The following is a 22,026-nucleotide window of genomic DNA, read 5'->3' as shown; positions in this document are numbered from 1 at the left end:
AAAAAAATTTGACACAACTGGACAACTTTTGATTGATGCAACCAAGAATTCTACTTTTTAACATAAAATCCTGAAGGAGAATGTTCAGTCATCAGTTTGTGAGTTCAAGCTGAAGAAAACTTGGGTTCTGCAGCAGGATAAAGATCCAAAACACACCAGCAAGTCCACTTCTGAATGGTTTAAAAAAATCTAAATGAAGGTTTTGGAGTGGAGTTTGCTGGACTTGAATCCAACTGAAATGCTGTGGCATGACCTTAAAAAGAACATCCATGCTCGAAAACCCTCCAGTATTGCTGAATTTAAACAATTATGAAAGGAAGAATGGGCCAAAATATCTCTCCAGAGATGTGAAAGACTCATTGCCATCCATCCATCCATTTTCTTATGCTTAGGTTGGGTCGCGGGGGCAGTAGCTTTAGCAGGGACGCCCAGACTTCCCTCTCCCCAGCCACTTCATCCAGCTCTTCCGGGGGGATTCCGAGGCATTCCCGGGCCAGCCGAAATACGTGGTCTCTCCAGCGTGTCCTGGGTCGTCCCCGGGGTCTCCTCCCGGTGGGACGTGCCCGGAACACCTCCCGCAGAGAGGCATGCGGGAGGCATCCGAATCAGATGCGCCAGCCACCGCATCTGGCTCCTCTCGATGTGGAGGAGCAGCGGCTGTACTATGAGATCCTTCTGGATGACCGAGGTCCTCACCCTATCTCTATCTCGCCCAGACAGCCTGCGGAGGAAACTCATTTCGGCCGCTTGTATCCAGGATCTCACCCACAGCTCGTGACCATAGTTGAGGGTAGGAACTTAGATCGACCGGTAAATGAAGAGCTTCGCCTTTCGGCTCAGCTCCTTCTTTACCACAATGGACCGATGCGAAGTCCGCATCACTGCAGACGCTGCACCAATCCGCCTGTCGATCTCCTGTTCCATTCTTGGCTCACTCATGAACAAGACCCCAAGATACTTGAACTCCTCTACTTGGGGCAGGATCTCATCCCCGACCTGGAGAGTGCCTGCCACCCTTTTCCGACTGAGGACCATGGTCTCAGATTTGGAGGTGCTGATTCTCATCCCAGCCGCTTCACACTTGGCTGCGAACTGCTCCAGTGAGAGTGGAAGATCATGGCTTGATGAAGCCAGCAGAACCACATCATCTGCAAGAAGCAGAGATGCAACACTGAGGCCACCAAACCGGACCCCCTCTACGCCTCGGCTGCGCCTAGAAATTCTGTCCATAAAAATCATGAACAGAATTGGTGACAAAAGGCAGCCTTGGTGGAGTCTAACCCTCACCGGAAACGAGTCCGACTTACTGCCGGATATGCGGACCAAACTCTGACACCGGTCGTACAGGGACCGAACAGCCCATATCAGGGGGTTCGGTACCCCATACTCCCGAAACACCCCCCACAGGACTGCCCGAGGGTCACGGTCGAACGCCTTCTCCAAGTCCACAAAACACATGGTGATTGGTTGGGCGAACTCCCATGCACCCTCGAGGACCCTGCCGAGGGTGTAGCGCTGGTTCACTGTTCCACGGCTAGGACAAAAACCACACTGCTCGTCCTGAATCTGAGATTCGACTTCCTGACGGAGCCTCCTCTCGAGCACCCCTGAATAGATCTTACCAGGGAGGCTGAGGAGTGTGATCCCCCTGTAGTTGGAACACACCCTCCGGTGAACACTACCACCCCAGTCTGCTAATCCAGAGGCACTGTCCCCGATGTCCACGCGATGTTGCAGAGGCGTGTCAACCAGGACAGCCCCACAACATCCAGAGCCTTTAGGAACTCCAGGCGAATCTCATCCACCCCTGGGGCCTTGCCACCGAGGAGCTTTTTAACCACCTCGGTGACCTCAACCCCAGAGATAGGAGAGCCCGCCTCAGAGAACCCAGACTCTGCTTCCTCATGGCAAGGCGTTTCGGTGGAATTGAGGAGGTCTTCGAAGTATTCTCCCCACCGACTGGCAACGTTCTGAGTCGAGGTCAGCAGCGCCCCATCCCCACTATACACAGTGTTGATGGTGTACTGCTTCCCCCTCCTGAGACGCCGGATGGTGGACCAGAATTTCCTCAAAGCTGTCCGAAGGTCTTTCTCCATGGCCTCACCGAACTCCTCCCATGGCCGAGTTTTTGCTTCAGCGACCACCAAAGCTGGATTCCGCTTGGCCAGCCGGTACCCATCAGCTGCCTCAGGAGTCCCACAGGCCAAAAAGGCCCGATAGGACTCCTTCTTTAGCTTGACGGCATCCCTCACCGTTGGTGTCCACCAACAGGTTCGGGTATTGCCGCCACGACATGCACCGATCACCTTACGGCCGCCTCAGCAATGGAGGCGCGGAACATGGTCCACTCGGACTCGATGTCCCCCGCCTCCCCCAGAACATGAGTAAAGTTATGTCTGAGGTGGGAGTTGAAACTCCTTCTGAGAGGGGATTCTACCAGACGTTCCCAGCAGACCCTCACAATACGTTTGGGCCTTCCAGGTCGGACCGGCATCTTCCCCCACCATTAGAGACAACTCACAACCAGTGTCATTCCTCCCAATCACGCCCTTCCAGGTCTCACTGGCATTGCCCACGTAAGCATTGAAGTCCCCCAGCAGAACGATGGAGTCCCCAGCGGGAGCGCTCTCCAGCACCCCCTCTAAGTTTGGTGCATAGGCACAAACATTGCCAATTATAGAAAATTGTTGATTTCAGTTGTTGCTGCTGAGGATGGCCCAACCACTTATTAGGTTTAGGGGGCCATTACTTTTTCACACAGGGCCAGTTAACTTTGAATAGTTTATTTTCCCCCCTCCTTGAGCCGTCACCTTGTCGTGGTGGAGGGGTTTGTGTGTCCCAGTGATCCTAGGAGCTAAGTTGTCTGGGGCTTTATGCCCCTGGCAGGGTCACCCATGACAAACAGGTCCTAGGTGAGGGACCAGACAAAGCACGGCTCAAAGACCCCTAATGATGACGACAAACAATGGACTTCGTTTTCCCTTGCCCGGACGCGGGCCACCGGGGCCCCCCACTGGAGCCAGGCCTGGTGGTGGGGCTCGAAGGCGAGCGCCTGGTGGCCGGGCCTGCACCCATGGGGCCCGGCCGGGCACAGCCCGAAAGGGTAACGTGGGTCCCCCTTCCCATGGGCTCACCACCTGTGGGAGGGGCCATAGGGGTCGGGTGCAGTGTGAGCTGGGCGGTGGCCGAAGGCGGGGACCTTGGCGATCCGATCCCCGGCTACAGAAGCTGGCTCTAGGGACGTGGAATGTCACCTTTCTGGCAGGGAAGGAGCCCGAGCTGGTGTGTGAGGTCGAGAAGTTCCGACTCGATATAGTCGGACTCGCCTCCACACACACCTGGGGCTCTGGTACCAGTCCTCTCGAGAGGGGTTGGACTCTCTTCCACTCTGGAGTTGCCCATGGTGAGAGGCGCCGAGCAGGTGTGGGTATACTTATTGCCCCCCGGCTCGGCGCCTGTACGTTGGGGTTCACCCCGGTGGACGAGAGGGTAGCCTCCCTCCGCCTTCGGGTGGGGGGACGGGTCCTGACTGTTGTTTGTGCCTATGCACCAAACAGCAGTTCAGAGTACCCACCCTTTTTGGAGTCCTTGGAGGGGGTGCTGGAGAGCGCTCCCGCTGGGGACTCCATTGTTCTGTTGGGGGACTTCAATGCTCACGTGGGCAATGACAGTGAGACCTGGAAGGGCGCGATTGGGAGGAACGGCCCCCCCGATCAGAACCCAAGCGGTGTTCTGTTATTGGACTTCTGTGCTCGTCACGGATTGTCCATAACGAACACCATGTTCAAGCATAAGGGTGTCCACACGTGCACTTGGCACCAGGACACCCTAGGTCGCAGTTCGATGATCGACTTTGTGGTCGTGTCATCGGACTTGCGGCCGCATGTCTTGGACACTCGGGTGAAGAGAGGGGCGGAGCTGTCAACTGATCACCACCTGGTGGTGAGTTGGCTCCGATGGTGGGGGAAGATGCCGGTCCGACGTGGCAGGTCCAAACGTATTGTGAGGGTCTGCTGGGAACGTCTGGCAGAATCCCCTGTCAGAAGGAGTTTCAACTCCCACCTCCGACAGAACTTTGCTCATGTTCCGGGGGAGGCGGGGGACATCGAGTCCGAGTGGACCATGTTCCGCGCCTCCATTGCTGAGGCGGCCGACCGGAGCTGTGGCCGTAAGGTGGTCGGTGCCTGTCGTGGCGGCAATCCCCGAACCCGTTGGTGGACACCAACGGTGAGGGATGCCGTCAAGCTGAAGAAGGAGTCCTATCGGGCCTTTTTGGCCTGTGGGACTCCTGAGGCAGCTGATGGGTACAGGCTGGCCAAGCGGAATGCAGCTCTGGTGGTCGCTGAAGCAAAAACCCGGGCATGGGAGGAGTTCGGTGAGGCCATGGAGAAAGACTTCCGGACGGCTTCGAGGAAATTCTGGTCCACCATCCGACGTCTCAGGAGAGGAAAGCAGTGCACCACCAACACTGTGTATAGTGGGGATGGGGCGCTGCTGACCTCGACTCGGGACGTTGTGAGTCGGTGGGGAGAATACTTCGAAGACCTCCTCAATTCCACCGACACGCCTTCCCATGGGGAAGCAGAGTGTGGGTTCTCTGAGGCGGGCTCTCCTATCTCTGGGGTTGAGGTCACCGAGGTGGTGAAAAAGTTCATCGGTGGCAAGGCCCCAGGGGTGGATGAGATTCGCCCGGAGTTCCTAAAGGCTCTGGATGTTGTGGGGCTGTCCTGGTTGACACGCCTCTGCAACATCGCGTGGACATCGGGGACAGTGCCTCTGGATTGGCAGACTGGGGTGGTGGTCCCCCTTTTTAAGAAGGGGGACCGGAGGGTGTGTTCCAACTACAGGGGGATCACACTGCTCAGCCTCCCTGGTAAGGTCTATTCAGGGGTGCTGGAGAGGAGGGTCCGTCGGGAAGTCGAATCTCAGATTCAGGAGGAGCAGTGTGGTTTTCGTCCTGGCCGTGGAACAGTGGACCAGCTCTACACCCTCGGCAGGGTCCTCGAGGGTGCATGGGAGTTCGCCCAACCAGTCTACATGTGTTTTGTGGACTTGGAGAAGGCGTTCGACCGTGTCCCTCGGGGAGTCCTGTGGAGAGTGCTTCGGGAGTATGGGGTACCGAACCCCCTGATACGGGCTGTTCGGTCCCTGTACGACCGGAGTCAGAGTTTGGTCCGCATATCCGGCAGTAAGTCGGACTCGTTCCCGGTGAGGGTTGGACTCCGCCAAGGCTGCCCTTTGTCGCCGATTCTGTTCATAACTTTTATGGACAGAATTTCTAGGCGCAGCCGAGGCGTAGAGGGGGTCCGGTTTGGTGGCCTCAGTATTGCATCTCTGCTTTTTGCAGATGATGTGGTTCTGTTGGCTTCATCAAGCCGTGACCTCCAACTCTCATTGGAGCAGTTCGCAGCCGAATGTGTAGCGGCTGGGATGAGAATCAGCACCTCCAAATCTGAGACCATGGTCCTCAGTCGGGAAAGGGTGGCATGCCATCTCCAGGTCGGGGATGAGATCCTGCCCCAAGTGGAGGAATTCAAGTATCTTGGGGTCTTGTTCACGAGTGAGGGAAGAATGGAACGGGAGATCGACAGGCGGATCGGTGCAGCGTCTGCAGTGATGCGGACTTTGTATCGGTCCGTTGTGGTAAAGAAAGAGTTAAGCCGAAAGGCGAAGCTCTCAATTTACCGGTCGATCTTCGTTCCTACCCTCACCTATGGTCATGAGCTGTGGGTCGTGACCGAAAGAACAAGATCCCGGATACAAGCGGCCGAAATGAGTTTCCTCCGCAGGGTGTCCGGGCTCTCCCTTAGAGATAGGGTGAGAAGCTCGGTCATCCGGGAGGATCTCAGAGTAGAGCCGCTACTCCTCCGCATTGAGAGGAGCCAGATGAGGTGGCTGGGGCATCTGATTCGGATGCCTCCCGGACGCCTCCCTGGTGAGGTGTTCCGGGCATGTCCCACCGGGAGGAGACCCCGGGGACGACCCAGGACGCGCTGGAGAGACTACATCCTTCGGCTGGCCTGGGAACGCCTCGGGATCCCCCCGGAAGAGCTGGATGAAGTGGCTGGGGAGAGGGTAGTCTGGGCGTCCCTGCTGAAGCTACTGCCCCCGCGACCCGACCCGGATAAGCGGTAGAGAATGGATGGATGGATGGATAGTTTATTTTCCTGAATAAATGAAATCACCATTTTAAAACAGCATTTTACTTGGGTTATATTTGTCTGATATTTACATTTATTTGATGATCTTAAACAAAGTGGGGAAAGTATGCAAAAATATAAGAATTTGAGAAGGGGACCAATACTTTTTTACGACACTATATATGGTACCGATTGATTTTACGTGAATTGGTAATCTGTAGTAACGACAGAATTCCTACAAAAGTACCGATTTCAGTACCCATCCGTATGTCTTACTGTTATGTAACATCCCAAAAAAAAACATCATCGTTGGTCAGTATACAGTGCCGTGAAAATGTATTTCCCCCTTCTCAATTTTTTTGTGTGTGCATAGTTTCCCCACGTTAATGTTTAAGATCATCAAACATATCAGACAAAGAAAACACAAGTCAATGCCTGATTTCAGTTGTTGCTGCTGAGAATAGCTCAACCAGTTATTAGGTTTTGGGGGCAATTACTTTTTCACACAGGGCTCTGGTTTTTCTTTTAAAACATTTCTTTTATAAATAAAAGTGCTATCTAAAAACGGCATTTTATGTTAACTTGGGATATATTTGTCTTATATTTACATATCTTTGATGATCTTAAACATGAAAGTGCATAAACTTGGGGGGGATAGAATTTGAGACGAGGGCACGTACTTTTTTGCTTTTTTCAAATGTTGTATATTGCTCGTGAGGTGGATTTCCGGGTCTGAGAAAGAGTGCACGTCGAGTGGAAGCAAAGAATACTCTGAGACACAGGCGGTTGGGGCTAAATAAGGTTTATTAAACAAGCCTTTTTCTTAACAGCTGTTTTCATGTTCAGATTTGCTATGAGCCCACCCCGTAAATCTAGGGTCACCAGTTTATAAATCTCGCATCTGGGGCGTACTCTTAAGTACCGCCCCTAAACCTGATTGGTTCACTAAGGTTTGAATAGTACAGCGTCCTCCTCTTTGTATCACTTTTCGTCCACTAGGTGGACCTCTTGTCATTGAATCAACCGAAACCCAAAGGAATGAATAAATCAGGATTTGACCCACCAAATGGCTGTCGTAACCTTTGATGTTACACCAGCAGCCTCCGTTTATGGCTCCATTCATTGTTTACGCAGAGGACGTATTGTCGTGTAAACTGCAAGGGGGATTTAAGGATAAGGATTTGGTCTCAGTAATGCAATTTCCCTATTTGAAGCTGAAAGTTGAAAGAGATCTCTGAAGCGAACAACACCTCTGCAGGCATCCTACTATACTGTAAAAATGTCTCTCTTCATGTCCTTATTAAAAATACACTACACTAGCATATGCTTTGGCATTTACGTAACAGTAACCCTCATGAAAACCGGTTTAGAAATTAGCAAATTACTCCTTAATTTCAGTGTCCATACTTTCATTGCATTCTATTGGAACTCCCAACATGTCTCCTACAGTGGTCTGTCTGTCTGTCTGTCTGTCTGTCTGTCTATCTATCTATCTATCTATCTATCTATCTATCTATCTATCTATCTATCTATCTATCTATCTATCTATCTATCTATCTATCTATCTATCTATCTATCTATCTATCTATCTATCTATCTATCTATCTATCTATCTATCCATCCATCCATCCTCAAAACATGCATGGTAGGTTGATAGAAGACTAAATTACCCGTAGGTGTGAATGTGCGCGCGAATGGTTGTTTGTTTATATGTACCCTGCGATTGGCTGGCGACCAGTTCAGGGTGCACCCCGCCTCTAGCCCAAATATAGCTGGGATAGGCTCCAGCACGCCCGCGACCCTTGTGAAGATAAGCTGTACAGAAAATGGGTTGATGGATGGATGGATATATAGTGCTGACAGTTTGCCCCCACTAGCTCAACGTCAAGTGGGCACGCAACTCAAAGGGGCGTGTCGTATCTAACTAATTCATACCTATGAAGACAACCGCAATAACAAATCATCGAAGAAGACGAATAACACGAAGAGGAGGAAGAAGAAGAAGAAGACGAAGAAGCACAAGAAGAAGAAGAAGAAGCACAAGAAGAAGAGAAAGAAGAGGAAGAAGCACAAGAAGAAGAGGAAGAAAAGAAGACGAAAAACAGAAGAAAAAGAAGAACAATTATTTGTTTCTCGTGCAACTTGAAAAGGAGTTAAACGTGACGGAGGGTGCGACTCTGATGACGACTAACGATCGGTAAGCCATCGAATAATGACTTTCTTGTCTTCATTGTCACATGTCTCGGAACGTGTCATTGCACTGACTCAACCATATTAGATATGCAGTATATGTTGAACCTAGTAACGTGGTCAAGCAGTAAATAAAGATTCAGAAATAGTTGTGCCGTGACAGATTATGGGTATTTTATCGTGAGTCTTTAACAGTCATACCCTGTACATTTCTCATTGAGATCAATTTCCGATTATCGCTATTGTATTGCGGGTCTTTAATAGCCATATACTGTACATTTCCCATTGAGATCAATTCAATCATTGAATCAATTCCAAAGGGCAAACTGTCACCTTTTTAAAACATCCATCCATCCATCCATTTTCTGAGCTGCTTCTCCTCACTAGGGTCGCGGGCGTGCTGGAGCCTATCCCAGGTATCATCGGGCAGGAGGCGGGGTACACCCTGAACTGGTTGCCAGCCAATCGCAGGGCACATACAAACAAACAACCAGTCGCACTCACATTCACACCTACGGGCAATTTAGAGACCTCAATTAACCTAGCATGCATGTTTTTGTGATGTGGGAGAAAACCGGAGTGCCCGGAGAAAACCCACGCAGGCACGGGGAGAACATGCAAACTCCACACAGGCACTGCGGTCAAGCCAGCCTCCACTCGTAAAGTAACAGTCAAGCCAGCCGCCCCTAATTTTGTTCATTCTAGGCATTACGGTAATAGGTCGCAAATTCGCGGCGAAGCCACCTTCAAAATAAAAGCTTCCCAATAATACGGACGTCAGTGCTCTTCGGTTAAGGAATGCAACCAGCAAAGTTAATTTGAATCATGAGATACATTAAAAACTGTACTTTATTTGTTATCTTGGGAAAAATAAATGGTAATGGACTGCACTTATATAGCGCTTTATCTAAATAATCGCAGTGGCCAAAGCGCTTTGCAAAGCCTCACATTCACACACACATTCAGAAACCAATGGGCGACTGCTGCCATGCAAGGCACTGCCAGGCCCACTGGGAGCAAATTAGGGTTCAGTGTCTTGCCCAAGGACACTTCGACATGCGGACAGTCGTTGCAGGGATTCGAACCTGTTCTACCTACTGAGCCATAGCCACCCCAACATAATCCCATTGGTATCGCAAGACAAGTCCAGATCTGTGTGACAGACCACCAAGGACTCCACGAAAAGCGGTTTGATGAAGATCTGATATTGTATTTCAAAATAAAAAATCTCTGAAAACTGCATATTTTCCCCTGACTGAAAAAATCTGTTAAATCTTTTTAATGAGTTATCGCAACACCGGTCTAGTTCTGAGGGACACTACAGCTCCCCAGGTTTCTAACAAAAGAGGTCCCATCCAAATCTGATGTGGCATTTCAAAATAAAAGTCCCCTGATATTGGTTTATTTCACTATCACTACCACTGATTTAAAATATTCATTAAAAAAAATGTGAGTTATCGCAACACCAGTCCAGTTCTGGGGGACACTACACCACCCCAGGTCTCCAACAAAAGTGGTCCCACCCAAATCTGATGTCCATCCATCCACCCATTTTCTACCGCTTATCCGAGGTCGGGTCGCGGGCGCAGTAGCTTTAGCAGGGACGCCCAGACTTCCCTCTCCCCAGCCACTTCATCCAGTTCTTCCGGGGGGATCCTGATGCGTTCCCAGGCCAGCCGAGAGACGTAGTCTCTCCACCGTGTCCTGGGTCGTCCCCGGGGTCTCCTTCCGGTAGGATGTTCCCGCAACACCTCACCAGGGAGGCGTCCGAATCAGATGCCCCAGCCACCTCATCTTGCTCCTCTCAATGCGGAGGAGCATCGGCTCTACTTTGAGCTCCTCCCGGATGACCGAGCTTCTCACCTTATCTCTAAGGGAGATACCCTGCAGAGGAAACTCATTTCGGCCGCTTGCATCCAGGATCTCATTCTTTTGGTCACGACCCACAGCTCGTGACCATAGTTGAGGGTAGGAACGTAGATCGACCGGTAAATTGAGCGCTTCGCCTTTCGGCGAAGCTCCTTCTTTACCACAACGGATGTGCTTAAAAAGGGGGACCACCACCCCAGTCTGCCAATCCAGAGGCACTGTCCCAGATGTCCACACGATGTTGCAGAGGTGTGTCAACCAGGACATCCCTACAACATCCAGAGCCTTTAGGAACTCCGGGCGAATCTCATCCACCCCTGGGGCCTTGCCACCGATGAACTTTTTCACCACCTCGGTGACCTCAACCCCAGAGATAGGTTAGCCTGCCTTAGAGAACTCAGACTCTGCTTCCTCATGGGAAGGCGTGTCGGTGGAATTGAGGAGGTCTTCGAAGTATTCTCCCCACCGACTCACAACGTCTTGAGTTGAGGTCAGCATCCCCACTATACACAGTGTTGATGGTGTGCTGCTTCCTCCTCCTGAGACGGCGGTGGGAGTTGAAACTCCTTCTGACAGGGAATTCTGCCAGACGTTCCCAGCAGACCCTCACAATACGACCGGCATCTTCCCCCACCATCGGAGCCAACTCACCACCAGGTGGTGATCAGTTGACAGCTCCGCCCCTCTCTTCACCCGAGTGCCGCAAGTCCGATGACACGACCACAAAGTCGATCATCGAACTGCGACCTAGGGTGTCCTGGTGCCAAGTGCACGTGTGGACACCCTTATGCTTGAACATGGTGTTCGTTATGGACAATCCGTGACGAGCACAGAAGTCCAATAACAGAACACCGCTCGGGTTCTGATCGGGGGGGCCGTTCCTCCCAATCACGCCCTTCCAGGTCTCACTGTCATTGCCCACGTGAGCATTGAAGTCCCCCAACAGAACAATGGAGTCCCAGTGGGAGCTTCTCCAGCACCCCACCCCTCCAAGGACTCCAAAAAGGGTGGTTACTCTGAACTGGTGTTTGGTGCATAGGGACAAACAACAGTCAGGACCCGTCCCCCCACCCGAAGGCGGAGGGAGGCTACCCTCTCGTCCACCGGGGTGAACCCCAACGTACAGGCGCCGAGCCGGGGGGCAATAAGTATACCCACACCTGCTCGGCGCCTCTCACCGTGGGCAACTCCAGAGTGGAAGAGAGTCCAACCCCTCTCGAGAGGACTGGTACCAGAGCCCGAGCTGTGTGTGGAGGCGAGTCCGACTATATCTAGTCGGAACTTCTCGACCTCACACACCAGCTCGGGCTCCTTCCCTGCCAGAGAGGTGACATTCCACGTCCCTAGAGCCAGCTTCTGTAGCCGGGGATCGGAACGCCAAGGTCCCCGCCTTCGGCCACCACCCAGCTCACACTGCACCCGACCCATATGGCCCCTCCCACAGGTGGTGAGCCCATGGGAAGGGGGACCCACGTTACCCTTTCGGGCTGTGCCCGGCCGGGCCCCATGGGTGCAGGCCCGGCCACCAGGCGCTCTCCTTCGAGCCCCACCACCAGGCCTGGCTCCAGTGGGGGGCCCCGGTGACTCCTAAGATATCAAATAAAGTAATTTTTTTTCATGTATGTATGTAATGTATTTCAAGATTAAAATTAACTTTGCTGGTTGCATTCCTAAACCGAAGAGCACTGACGTCCGTATTATTGGGAAGCTTTTATTTTGAAGGTGGCTTCGCCGCGAGTTTGCGACCTACACAGGCGGGGCCGGGGATTGAACCCCGGTCCTCAGAACTGTGAGGCAGAGGCTCTTACCAGTCGACACCGTGCCTCCCTTTAAAAAAAAATAAAATAAAATAAAATAAAAAAATAAAATATTTATTTATTATTATTTTTTTTTTAAATCACCTGCACACTGTTGTTAGTACATGCTAACATTGTCATGCAACAAGTATAAACGGAAGGGAACCTTTTTGTTTCAAAACACACTCAGAACGTTGATGACAAAGAGGTTGGCTATCAAACGTTGCGCCGCTGTTAAAGCTCACATTTACGGACAATATATGTTTTCCACGCAACACAATTATTAGCTGAGTTGTTGTCACTCCAAATTACTTTGTTCCAGAGGTTCTGATGTTTGTCCAGGTGCTGTCTGACATATTGTAAGCGGGCTGTCTTGTGGTGTTGCTCGACTGTTTAAGGCCATTTTTAATTACCTGTGCACCACTTCTTTAGCTGAGAAGGCTGTAATGTAAGTATCTCAGCTGAAGTTGCTTTGGGTTTTCCATCCCGAACAATCTTCATTATCGCAATTGTGGCTGAAATCTTTGTCTACATCACCATGGCTTGGGAATTTAATTCAATTGAACTTTATTGTCCCTCGAGGGATATTTGTTTTGCAGGGAGTTAAATAAAAAAAGACATATGAAATACAATCACATACAATAAACAGCAGCACTGGAGAGGGATGAATATATGATAAAACCGTAAGGGACAACTGGAGGTAGGGACATCATTATATTTGGAGCCATTAATGACTAACAGTGTCACTTTTTGAAATTCAAATTGAATTGTGTGATGGGTTGAGTTACAAATGAAAATTTCACCCAAAACAACAGAACCAGTAATTTTCCAATTCTTTATCAGAGTTTGATCATTACTGATTTGGCATTTTCACTTCTAAAATTTAACTAGCTTTTTTCACAGGTCATTTGTCAGTTCATTTGCTTTTTCCATGGCTCAGTATCCAACAAAGTCAGTGCAGCCCTGGATGAAATGTGCAGAGGTCTCACAGGACCTTAGAAACTGATTGACTATTTATACAAATACACTAATTACAATCAAACAAGTCACTGGTGTGGAAACTTACCCTGATAGCTATTTAAACCTGTGCGTGCCAACATGTGCATATAATCAGGCCAAACATTCATGTAAACGTTTGATCGGTTGCCATTTTATATTTAAAAGGGCACACACAATTATGTTAGAACAAATGGCCTCACCACTATCCCAAAATAAAAGGAAGGTTTTGCAATGGATGAGCCATATTATGAAAAAAATAGCCAATACTTAACAAATTCTGCCAGGGTATGTAAACCTTTGAGCACAAATCTACATGTGTAAGTCACACTGTCTTCACTAAACTTGGGTTGTGTTACCATTATTTTCCATTATTCCAAGAAGATTGTCTTGTCTGACTTTATCATCCTTTGATTTAATCAAAGAGGAACTATCCCCCCCAACTACAAACATAATCAACAGTCTAATCAGTCATTTAATAGTCAGTATAAAGCAAGTAAAATGCACTATATTGTCAAAGGTATTTGCTTGCCTGGCTTGATTTACATATGAACTAAAGTGATATCCCATTCCTAATCCATAAGGGTCAATATGATGTCAGAATCAGAATCATCTTTATTTGCCAAGTATGTCCAAAAACACACAAGGAATTTGTCTCCGGTAGTTGGAGCCGCTCTAGTACGACAACAGACAGTCAATTTACAGAACACTTTGAAAACAGAAAGACATTGACAAAAAAAAAAACAGTCACTGAGCAGTAAAGGGTTGCTAGTTATCTGGTAATGCCGGTAGATTATTATTATTATTTTTTTTGACAATTGTGCAAAAAGATGCAGAGTCCTCTAGCACTTAGAGCAGTTCGAATGACTAATATTGCAATAGTCCGGTGCAATGACCATTGTGCAAAGGGCGCTGAGACTTACTGTCCACTCTTTGCAGATATCACAGCTTCAACTCTTCTGGGAAGGCTGTCCACAAGGTTTAGGAGTGTGTTTATGAGTTTTTGACCATTCTTCCAGAAGTGCACTTGTGAGGTCACACAGATGTTGGACGAGAAGGCCTGGCTCTCAGTCTCCGTTGTCCCAAAGGTGTTCTATCATGTTGAGGTCAAGACTCTGTGCAGGCCAGTCAAGTCATCCACACCAAACTCTCTCATCAATGTCTTTATGAACCTTGCTTTGTGCACTGGTGGACAGCCATGTTGGAAATGGAAAAACTGTTCCCACAAAGTTGGGAGCATGGAATTGTCCAAAATATATTGTCTCCTTTGTTCCAGTGAAAGGAACTCTGAAGGATTTAGCATGGCAAGAGCTTGTGTACAATTCATTGCTCCCAACTTTGTGGTAAGTAAGTAAGTTTGGGGATGGCCTTTCCTGTTCCAACATGACCTCGTCCAACATCAATGTGACCTCACAAATGCGCTTTTGGAGCAATGATAAATTCCCAACACACACTCCTGAACCTTGTGGAAAGCTTTTCCAGAAGAGTTCAAGCTGTTATAGCTGTAACAGGTGGACCAATGTCATATTAAACCCTATTGATGAAGAAGGGGATGACACTTCAGATCATATGTGAGTCAAGGCAGGTGAGCGAATACTTTTGGCAATATAGTGTAAATAAGACTTACAGTGGGTACGGAAAGTATTCAGACCCCCTTACATTTTTCAGTCTTTATGTTGCAGCCATTTGCTAAAATCATTTAAGTTCATTTTTTTTTATTCATTAATGTACACACAGCACCCCATATTGACAGAAAAAATGGAATTGTTTAAATTTTTTGCTGGTTTATTAAAAAAGAAAAACTGAAATATCACACAGCCATAAGTATTCAGACCCTTTCCTGTGACAATCATATCTTTAACTTGGGTGCTGTCCATTTCTTCTGATCACCCTTGAGATGGTTCTACACCTTCATTGGAGTCCCGTTGTTTGATTATACCGATTGCAATTGATTAGGAGAGCTACACACCTGTCTATAGAATACCTTACAGCTCACAGTGCATGTCAGAGCAAATGAGAATCATGAGGTCATAGGAACTGCCTGAAGAGCTCAGAGACAGAATTGTGCCAAGGTTACAAAAAAAATTCTGCTGCACTTAAGGTTACTAAGACTACAGTGGCCTCCATAATCCTTAAATGGAAGATGTTTGGGATGACCCAGAACCCTTCCGAGAGCTGGCCGTCTGGCCAAACTGTGCAATTGGGGGAGAAGAACCTTGGTGAGAGAGGTAAAGAAGAACCCATAGATCACTGTGCCTGAGTCTCAGAGATGCAGTCAGGAGATGGGAGAAAGTTCTAGAAAGTCAACCATCACTGCCGCACTCCCACCAGTCGGGGCTTTATGGCAGATGGAAGCCTCTTCTTAGTGCAAGACACGTGGAAAGCCCGCTTGTTTTCTGCTAAAAAACACCTGAAGGACTCCAAAATGGTGAGAAATGAGATTCTCTGGTCTGATGAGACCAAGATAGAAGTTTTGGCCTTAATTCAAAGCGGTATGTGTGGAGAAAACCAGGTAATTGCTCAACACCTGTCCAATACAGTCCCAACAGTGAAGCATGGTGGTGGCAGCATCATGCTGTGGGGGTGTTTTTCAGCTGCAGGGGCAGAGAAACTGGTTGCAATCAAAGGGAAGATGAATGTGGCCAAGTACAGGGATATCCTGGACGAAAACCTTCTCCAGAGTGCTCAGAACCTCAGACTGGGCCAAAGGTTCACCTTCCAAAAAATAATTTGACCCTCAGCACACAGCTAAAATACCGAAGGAGTGGCTTCAGAACAACTCAGTGACTGTTTTTGAATGGCCCAGCCAGATCCCTGACTTAAACCCAATTGAGCATCTCTGGAGAGCCTCTAAAAATTGCTGTCCAGCAACATTCACCATCCAACCTGACAGAACTGGAGAGGAGGAATGGCAGAGGATCCCCAAATCCAGAGGTGAAAAACTTGTTGCATCATTCCCAAAAAGACTCATAGCTGTATTTGCTCAAAAGGGTGCTTCTAGTAAATACTGAGCAAAGGGTCTGAATAGTTATGGCTGTGTGATATTTCAGTTTTCTTTTTTAATAAATAAGCAAAAATTTCAACAATTCCGTTTTTTTCTGTCAATATGGGGTGCTGTGTGTACATTAATGAGGGAAAAAATAAATGAAATTAATTTAGCAAAAGGCTGCAATATAACAAACAGTTAAAAATTTAAGGGGTCTGAATGCTTTCCGTACCCACTGTAGTTATGTAAGAATGTACAGAAAGCAATAATGATGATCGATTGTATACAGTTTCCATCAACATCCGTCATGGGTATAATCACTGGTGGCACCAGAGGAATGCTTGTTCCATGTTGTATGCATGTAATGTGTTAAAATCACTAATTAACTGATGATCAGCTAGTTCATTATTACGACCAATAAGCAATGAACATATATGACTTACAGTTATGAAAGAATGTGTGCAGAAAGCAATAATGGTGATTGATTGTCTACATTTTCCATCAACATCTGTGATGGGTATAATCACCAGAGGGATCCTTGTCAGAATCAGCTTTTTTGGCCAAGTCTGTTACAAGACACACAAGGAATTTCTCTGGTAGTTTGAACCACTCCAGTATAACTACAAACAGCCACTATGATGAAATATACAGTTAGGACATAAAAAACACATGGAGAGAGTCATTGAGCAATACAAGTGTACCACTAGTGTGATGATACTGATATAATGGCAATTGTGCAAATGATGCAGTCCTCAAGCAATTTCGAGCAGTTTAAAGTGACTAATAGTGCAATGTTGCTTCACGTTGTATGCATGTAATGTGTTAAAATCACTAATTAACTGATGGTTATTTCATCAGCTAGTTCATTATGAAGACCAATAAGTCATACAAGCTTGTGCTGCACAAGAGAGGTTTTGGTGGAAGTGGTAAGTTAAAGAAAATATTGATAACATACACATTAGAATACTGTTTTCTCTGAGATTATTTTGCAATCAAACATTATTTTTGTTTAGATGACGAGGTGGTGGTCAATCCAAAAGTTTTCCCTCAAATCTGTCTTTGGGACATCATTGAAATTGCACATCCCACAGATGAGTTCAGGTGAGCTTGCGCCATAGAACGGAAGTTACTATTGAAATTAGATTGATTATGGGAGAGTGTTCTTTTGTTATTATACCAGAACGTTTAAATTCACTTATCCTTACCAATTCTTTTTTTCTCTTAAAATACATAGTCCCTTTTTGCTGCAAGTAAAGAGCTTAAAAGAAGACCTTCAAAAAGGTAAGTCAGGTGATATTTAACATGGAAGTGGTAATCAACCTTTTTCATTAACGTGGAGCAAGAAAAATATTTGTACGCATGTAAGTTTTGAACAACCCTACCTGGCCCTGTGTGAAAAGGTAAATGCCCCCCTTGTTAAATTATGAATTGTGGCTAATCACATTATTTGGAAAGCTGAGTTAATTTTCATTGACCACATCTAAGATGGATTACCTCCAGACCCTCTCAATCAAGAAATAACTAAAATAGAACCTGTCTAACAAAATGAAGGTAGCCAAAAGCTGCAACAAAATTCAAGAACAGATGAGAAATAAAGTAAATGACATCTATCAGTCTGCAAAGGATTAAGAAGCCAGTTCTAAAGATTTATGATTCCAGCAAACCACGGTAATAGCCATTATCTTCAAATGGAGAAAACATGGAACAGCGGTGGATCTTCCCAGGAGTGGCTGGCCTACAAAAACTACCCCAAATGCACAGTGACAACTCATCCAGGAGGTCACAAAGGAACCCAGGACAATATCTAATGGACCCTTAAACCTAATAAGTGGTTGGGCCATCCTCAGCAGCAACAACTGAAATCAAGCGTTTTCTATAACTGGCAATGAGTATTTCATATCTCTGTGGAGATATTTTGGCCCACTCTTCCTTGCAGAATTGTTTATATTCAGCAAAAATGGAGGGTTTTCGAGCATGAGCGTCTTTTTAAGGTCATGTCACTGCATTTCAATCAGATTCAAGTCTGGACTTTGACTACGCCACTCTGAATTTTTTTTTTTTTTTTTTTTTTTTTTTTAAGCCATTCAGAAGTGGACTTGCTGGTGTGTTTTGGATCGTTATCCTGCTGCAGAACCCGTGTGCTGCAGCTTGAGGTCACAAACTGATGGCAGAAAATTCTCCTCCAGGATATTCTGTAAGCGTAGAATTTTTGGTTCAATCAATCACAGCAACTTGTCCTGAAGGAGAAAGCAGCCCAAGACATCACACTACCACCACCATATTTGACTATTGGTATGGTGTTCTTTTTCTGAAATGCTGTGCTACATTTACACCTGATGTCACGAGACACACACCTTCCAAAAACTCAACTTTCATCTCACAATTCATATAATATCCTCCCAAAAGTCCTGAGCATTATTTAGATTTTTGCAAAAGTAACTTAGATCAGCAGTGGTTTTCGCCCTTTTCTGCAATTGATGCCATTTTTGCCCAGTCTCTTCCTTATTGTTGTCTCATGAACACTGAGGCAAGGGAGGTCTGCAGTTCTTTAGAAATTGTCCTGAGTTCCTCTGTGGTCTCCTGGATGGATCATTGTTCTCTTGGGGTAATCTTTGTAGGCCGGCCACTCCTGGGAAGCTTCACCACTGTTCCATGTATTTCTCCATGCGAGGATAACTGCGCTCCCTCTGGTTTGCTGGAATCCTAAAGCTTTAGAAATGGCTTTTGTAACCTTTTCCAGACTGATAGATGTCAAGTACATCTGGAATTTCTTTGGATTGTGTCATTTTGTTGCAGCTCTTTTAGATCTTTTGTCCGACTTCATTTTGTTGGGACAGATTCTGTTGAAGTGATTTCTTGATTGAATAGGTCTGGAGGTAATCAGGCTTGGCCGTGATCAGTGAAAATTAACCCAAAATTGTGATTACTGACAATGAATTCATCACAGGTCCAGGTAACTGAACAGTTTTTTTCGTTAATAAATTAAATAACCATTTTAAAACAGCATTTTAAGTTCACTTGGGTTATATTTGTTTATCATTGAAGTTGGAAAACTATGCAAAAATTAAAGAATTTGAGAACGGGGCCAACACTTTTTCACAGCACTGTATCAGTACCAGAGCGCATCCTTTTGACTGGGCAGCAGGAGTTGAAGAGTCGTCCATAGCATATTTGGACGCATCAGTGCCGCACAAGAGTGCAATGACGTCATGCATGCTCCTCTACCCCCCCCCCCCCCACCCCCCTTATGTAATTTTGACCACTTTGTCCTGCTTTTGAAAACTGTTTCATGACCCAGTGCCAATTCCTTTGTTTTTGTTGTATACTGAAGACATTTGGGTTTCAGATCAAAAGATGAATATGAGACAAACGTTCAGAATTCTTGTTTTTATTTCATAGTATTTACATCGAGATGTGTTAAACAACTCAGGACAGAGCACCTTTTGTATTGGAGCAGACATTATTAAATTAAAGTGAATAACATTTAATATTTGGTGGCATAAACCTTACTTGCAATAACTGCATCAAGCCTGCGACCCATGGACTTCCCCACACTGTTGCATTCTTCATTTGAAATGCTTTTCCAGGCCTTTACTGCAGCCTCGTTCAGTTTTTTTATTTCTCCTTTTTGTCTCCGCTTCAGGAGGTAAAATACATGCTCTATTGGGTTAAGGTCCAGTGATTGACTTGGCCAGTCTAAGACCTTCCACTTTTTCCTCCTGATGAAGTCATTTGTTGTGTTGGCAGTGTGTTTTGGGTCATTATCTTGTTGCATGATAAAGCTTCTCCCCATTAGTTTGGATGCATTCATCCATCCATTCATTTTCTGAGCCGCTTCTCCTCATTAGGGCGTGCTGGAGCCTATCCCAGCTATCCAGGCGGGGTGTACCCAGGCGGGGTACACCCTGAACTGGTTGCCAGCCAATCGGGGTACACCCTGAACTGGTTGCCAGCCAATCGCAGGGCACATACAAACAAACAACCATTCGCACTCACATTCACACCTATGGGCAATTTAGAGTCTCCAATTAATGCATGTTTTTGTGATGTGGGGGGAAACCGGAGTGCCCGGAGAAAACCCACGCAGGCACGGGGAGAACTGCAAACTCCACACAGGCGGGGCCGGCGATTGAACCCTGGTCCTCAGAACTGTGAGGCAGACGCTCTAACCAGTCTCCAGCGTGCCGCCAGTTTGGATGCATATTTCTGTAAATTGCCAGACAAAATGATTTTGTAGACTTCAGAATTCACTCTGCTGCTACCATCATATCAGTTAAATCATCAATAAAGACTAGTGAGCACGTTCCAGTATCAGCCATGCAAACTGAAGCAATGATATTACCTTCACAGATGAGCTTGTGTGTTTTGGATCACAAGCAGGTTCTTTCTTCTCCATACTTTGGCCTTTCCATCACTTTGGTAGAGCCTAATCTAGGTCTCATCAGTCCATAAAATTTTGTTCCAAAGGTTTCGTGGCTCATCTCTATACTTCTTTGCAAAATCCAATCTGGCCTTCTGATTCTTTTTGCTGATGAGTGGTTGGTATATTGTGGTATGGCCTGTATATTTCTTCTCTCGAAGTCTTCTTCGAAAAGTGGGTTGTGATACCTTCACCCCTGCCCTGGTCGGCAGTGATGTCACTGACTTTTGTCTTTGGGTGTTTCTTCACAGCTCTCACAATTGTTCTGTCATCAACTGCTGTTGGCCAACCTGTTCGATCTCTGTTGCTCAGGACATTCCAAATTGCTACAAGAGCTGTGATTGATTTTTTAAAATTTTATTCCCCCCCCCCCCCCCCCCCCCCCCTTCTCCCAGATTAAAAATAGTTTGCTTTTCTCCCATAGACAGCATTCTGGTCTTCATGTTGTTTGCTTAACAGCAAATGCAGTTTTCATAGGTGAAACCCAAAGCCGAAATCAAGCACTAGCTAATGCATAGGTGTCAAACTCAAGGCCCGAGGGCCAGATGTGGCCCGCCACATTTTATGTGGCCCGCCACATCATTTTATGTGGCCCGCCACATCATTTTATGTGGCCCGCCACATCATTTTATGTGGCCCGCCACATCATTTTATGTGGCCCGCCACATCATTTTATGTGGCCCGCCACATCATTTTATGTGGCCCGCCACATCATTTTATGTGGCCCGCCACATCATTTTATGTGGCCCGCCACATCATTTTATGTGGCCCGCCACATCATTTTATGTGGCCCGCCACATCATTTTATGTGGCCCGCCACATCATTTTATGTGGCCCGCGAAAGCAAATCATGCTTGTCGTCTTCTGTGATTTTTTTTTTTTTTATTTTTTTTTTTATTTTTATTTTTTTGCTAAAATCTGTACCCAAATTCCAAATTGTCATAATAATAAACAATAATGTTGAGATTGCATTTTTCTTTTATGAAAACCTTCTTCTACAGTAACTTAAACAATACTTGAACAAACTATTATCCTTGTCTTCGGTTTTCAAAACTAGTCATCCATCCATCCATTTTCTACCACTTATCTAAGGTCGGGTCGCGGGGGCAGTAGCTTTAGCAGGGACGCCCAGACTTCCCTCTCCCCAGCCACTTCATCAATCTGTTCCGGGGGATTCCGAGGCGTTCCCAGGCCAGCCGAAGGATGTAGTCTCTGCAGCGTGACCCACAGCTCGTGACCATAGGTGAGGGTAGGACCGTAGATAGACCGGTAAATCGAGAGCTTCGCCTTTCGGCTTAGCTTCTTCTTTACCACAACGGATCGATACAAAGTCTGCATCACTGCAGACGCTGCACCGATCCGCCTGTCGATCTCCCGTTCCATTCTTCCCTCAATCGTGAACAAGACCCCAAGATACTCCTCCACTTGGGGCAGGATCTCATCCCCGACCTGGAGAGGGCACGCCACACTTTTCCGACTGAGGACTATGGTACTGAATAGACCTTACCAGGGAGGCTGAGGAGTGTAATCCCCCAGTAGTTGGAACACACCCACCGATCCCCCTTCTTAAAAAGGGGCACCACCACCCCAGTATGCCAATCCAGAGGCACTGTCCCCGATGTCCATGCG

General features: G+C 47.1%; 1 protein-coding gene across 12 annotated transcripts in view; it reads left to right on the top strand.

Annotated features, from left to right (window-relative positions):
• The first annotated feature begins 8,114 nt into the window (after window positions 1-8,114).
• Window positions 8,115-22,026, top strand: part of depdc5 (DEP domain containing 5, GATOR1 subcomplex subunit) — a 238,272-nt gene continuing 224,360 nt past the window's right edge. For 8 of the 12 annotated variants that reach the window (XM_061796525.1, XM_061796524.1, XM_061796522.1 and 5 more), the window contains exons 1-2: window positions 16,990-17,078; window positions 17,212-17,258. Coding sequence is in view for 4 of the 12 variants with exons in the window: in XM_061796516.1 (XP_061652500.1) it covers window positions 16,846-16,903; window positions 16,991-17,078; window positions 17,212-17,258 (193 nt within the window). In the remaining 8 variants the exon portion in view is untranslated. Of the gene's footprint in view, window positions 8,338-16,835; window positions 16,904-16,989; window positions 17,079-17,211; window positions 17,259-22,026 lie in introns of those variants that run through there. The other 4 variants (XM_061796516.1, XM_061796515.1, XM_061796514.1 and 1 more) reach the window with 1 other exon arrangement.

This window comes from Phyllopteryx taeniolatus, chromosome 14 (genome assembly GCF_024500385.1).
Source record: "Phyllopteryx taeniolatus isolate TA_2022b chromosome 14, UOR_Ptae_1.2, whole genome shotgun sequence".
In the NCBI taxonomy this organism is placed as follows: domain Eukaryota; kingdom Metazoa; phylum Chordata; class Actinopteri; order Syngnathiformes; family Syngnathidae; genus Phyllopteryx; species Phyllopteryx taeniolatus.
This window is presented reverse-complemented; position numbering and strand designations above follow the sequence as displayed.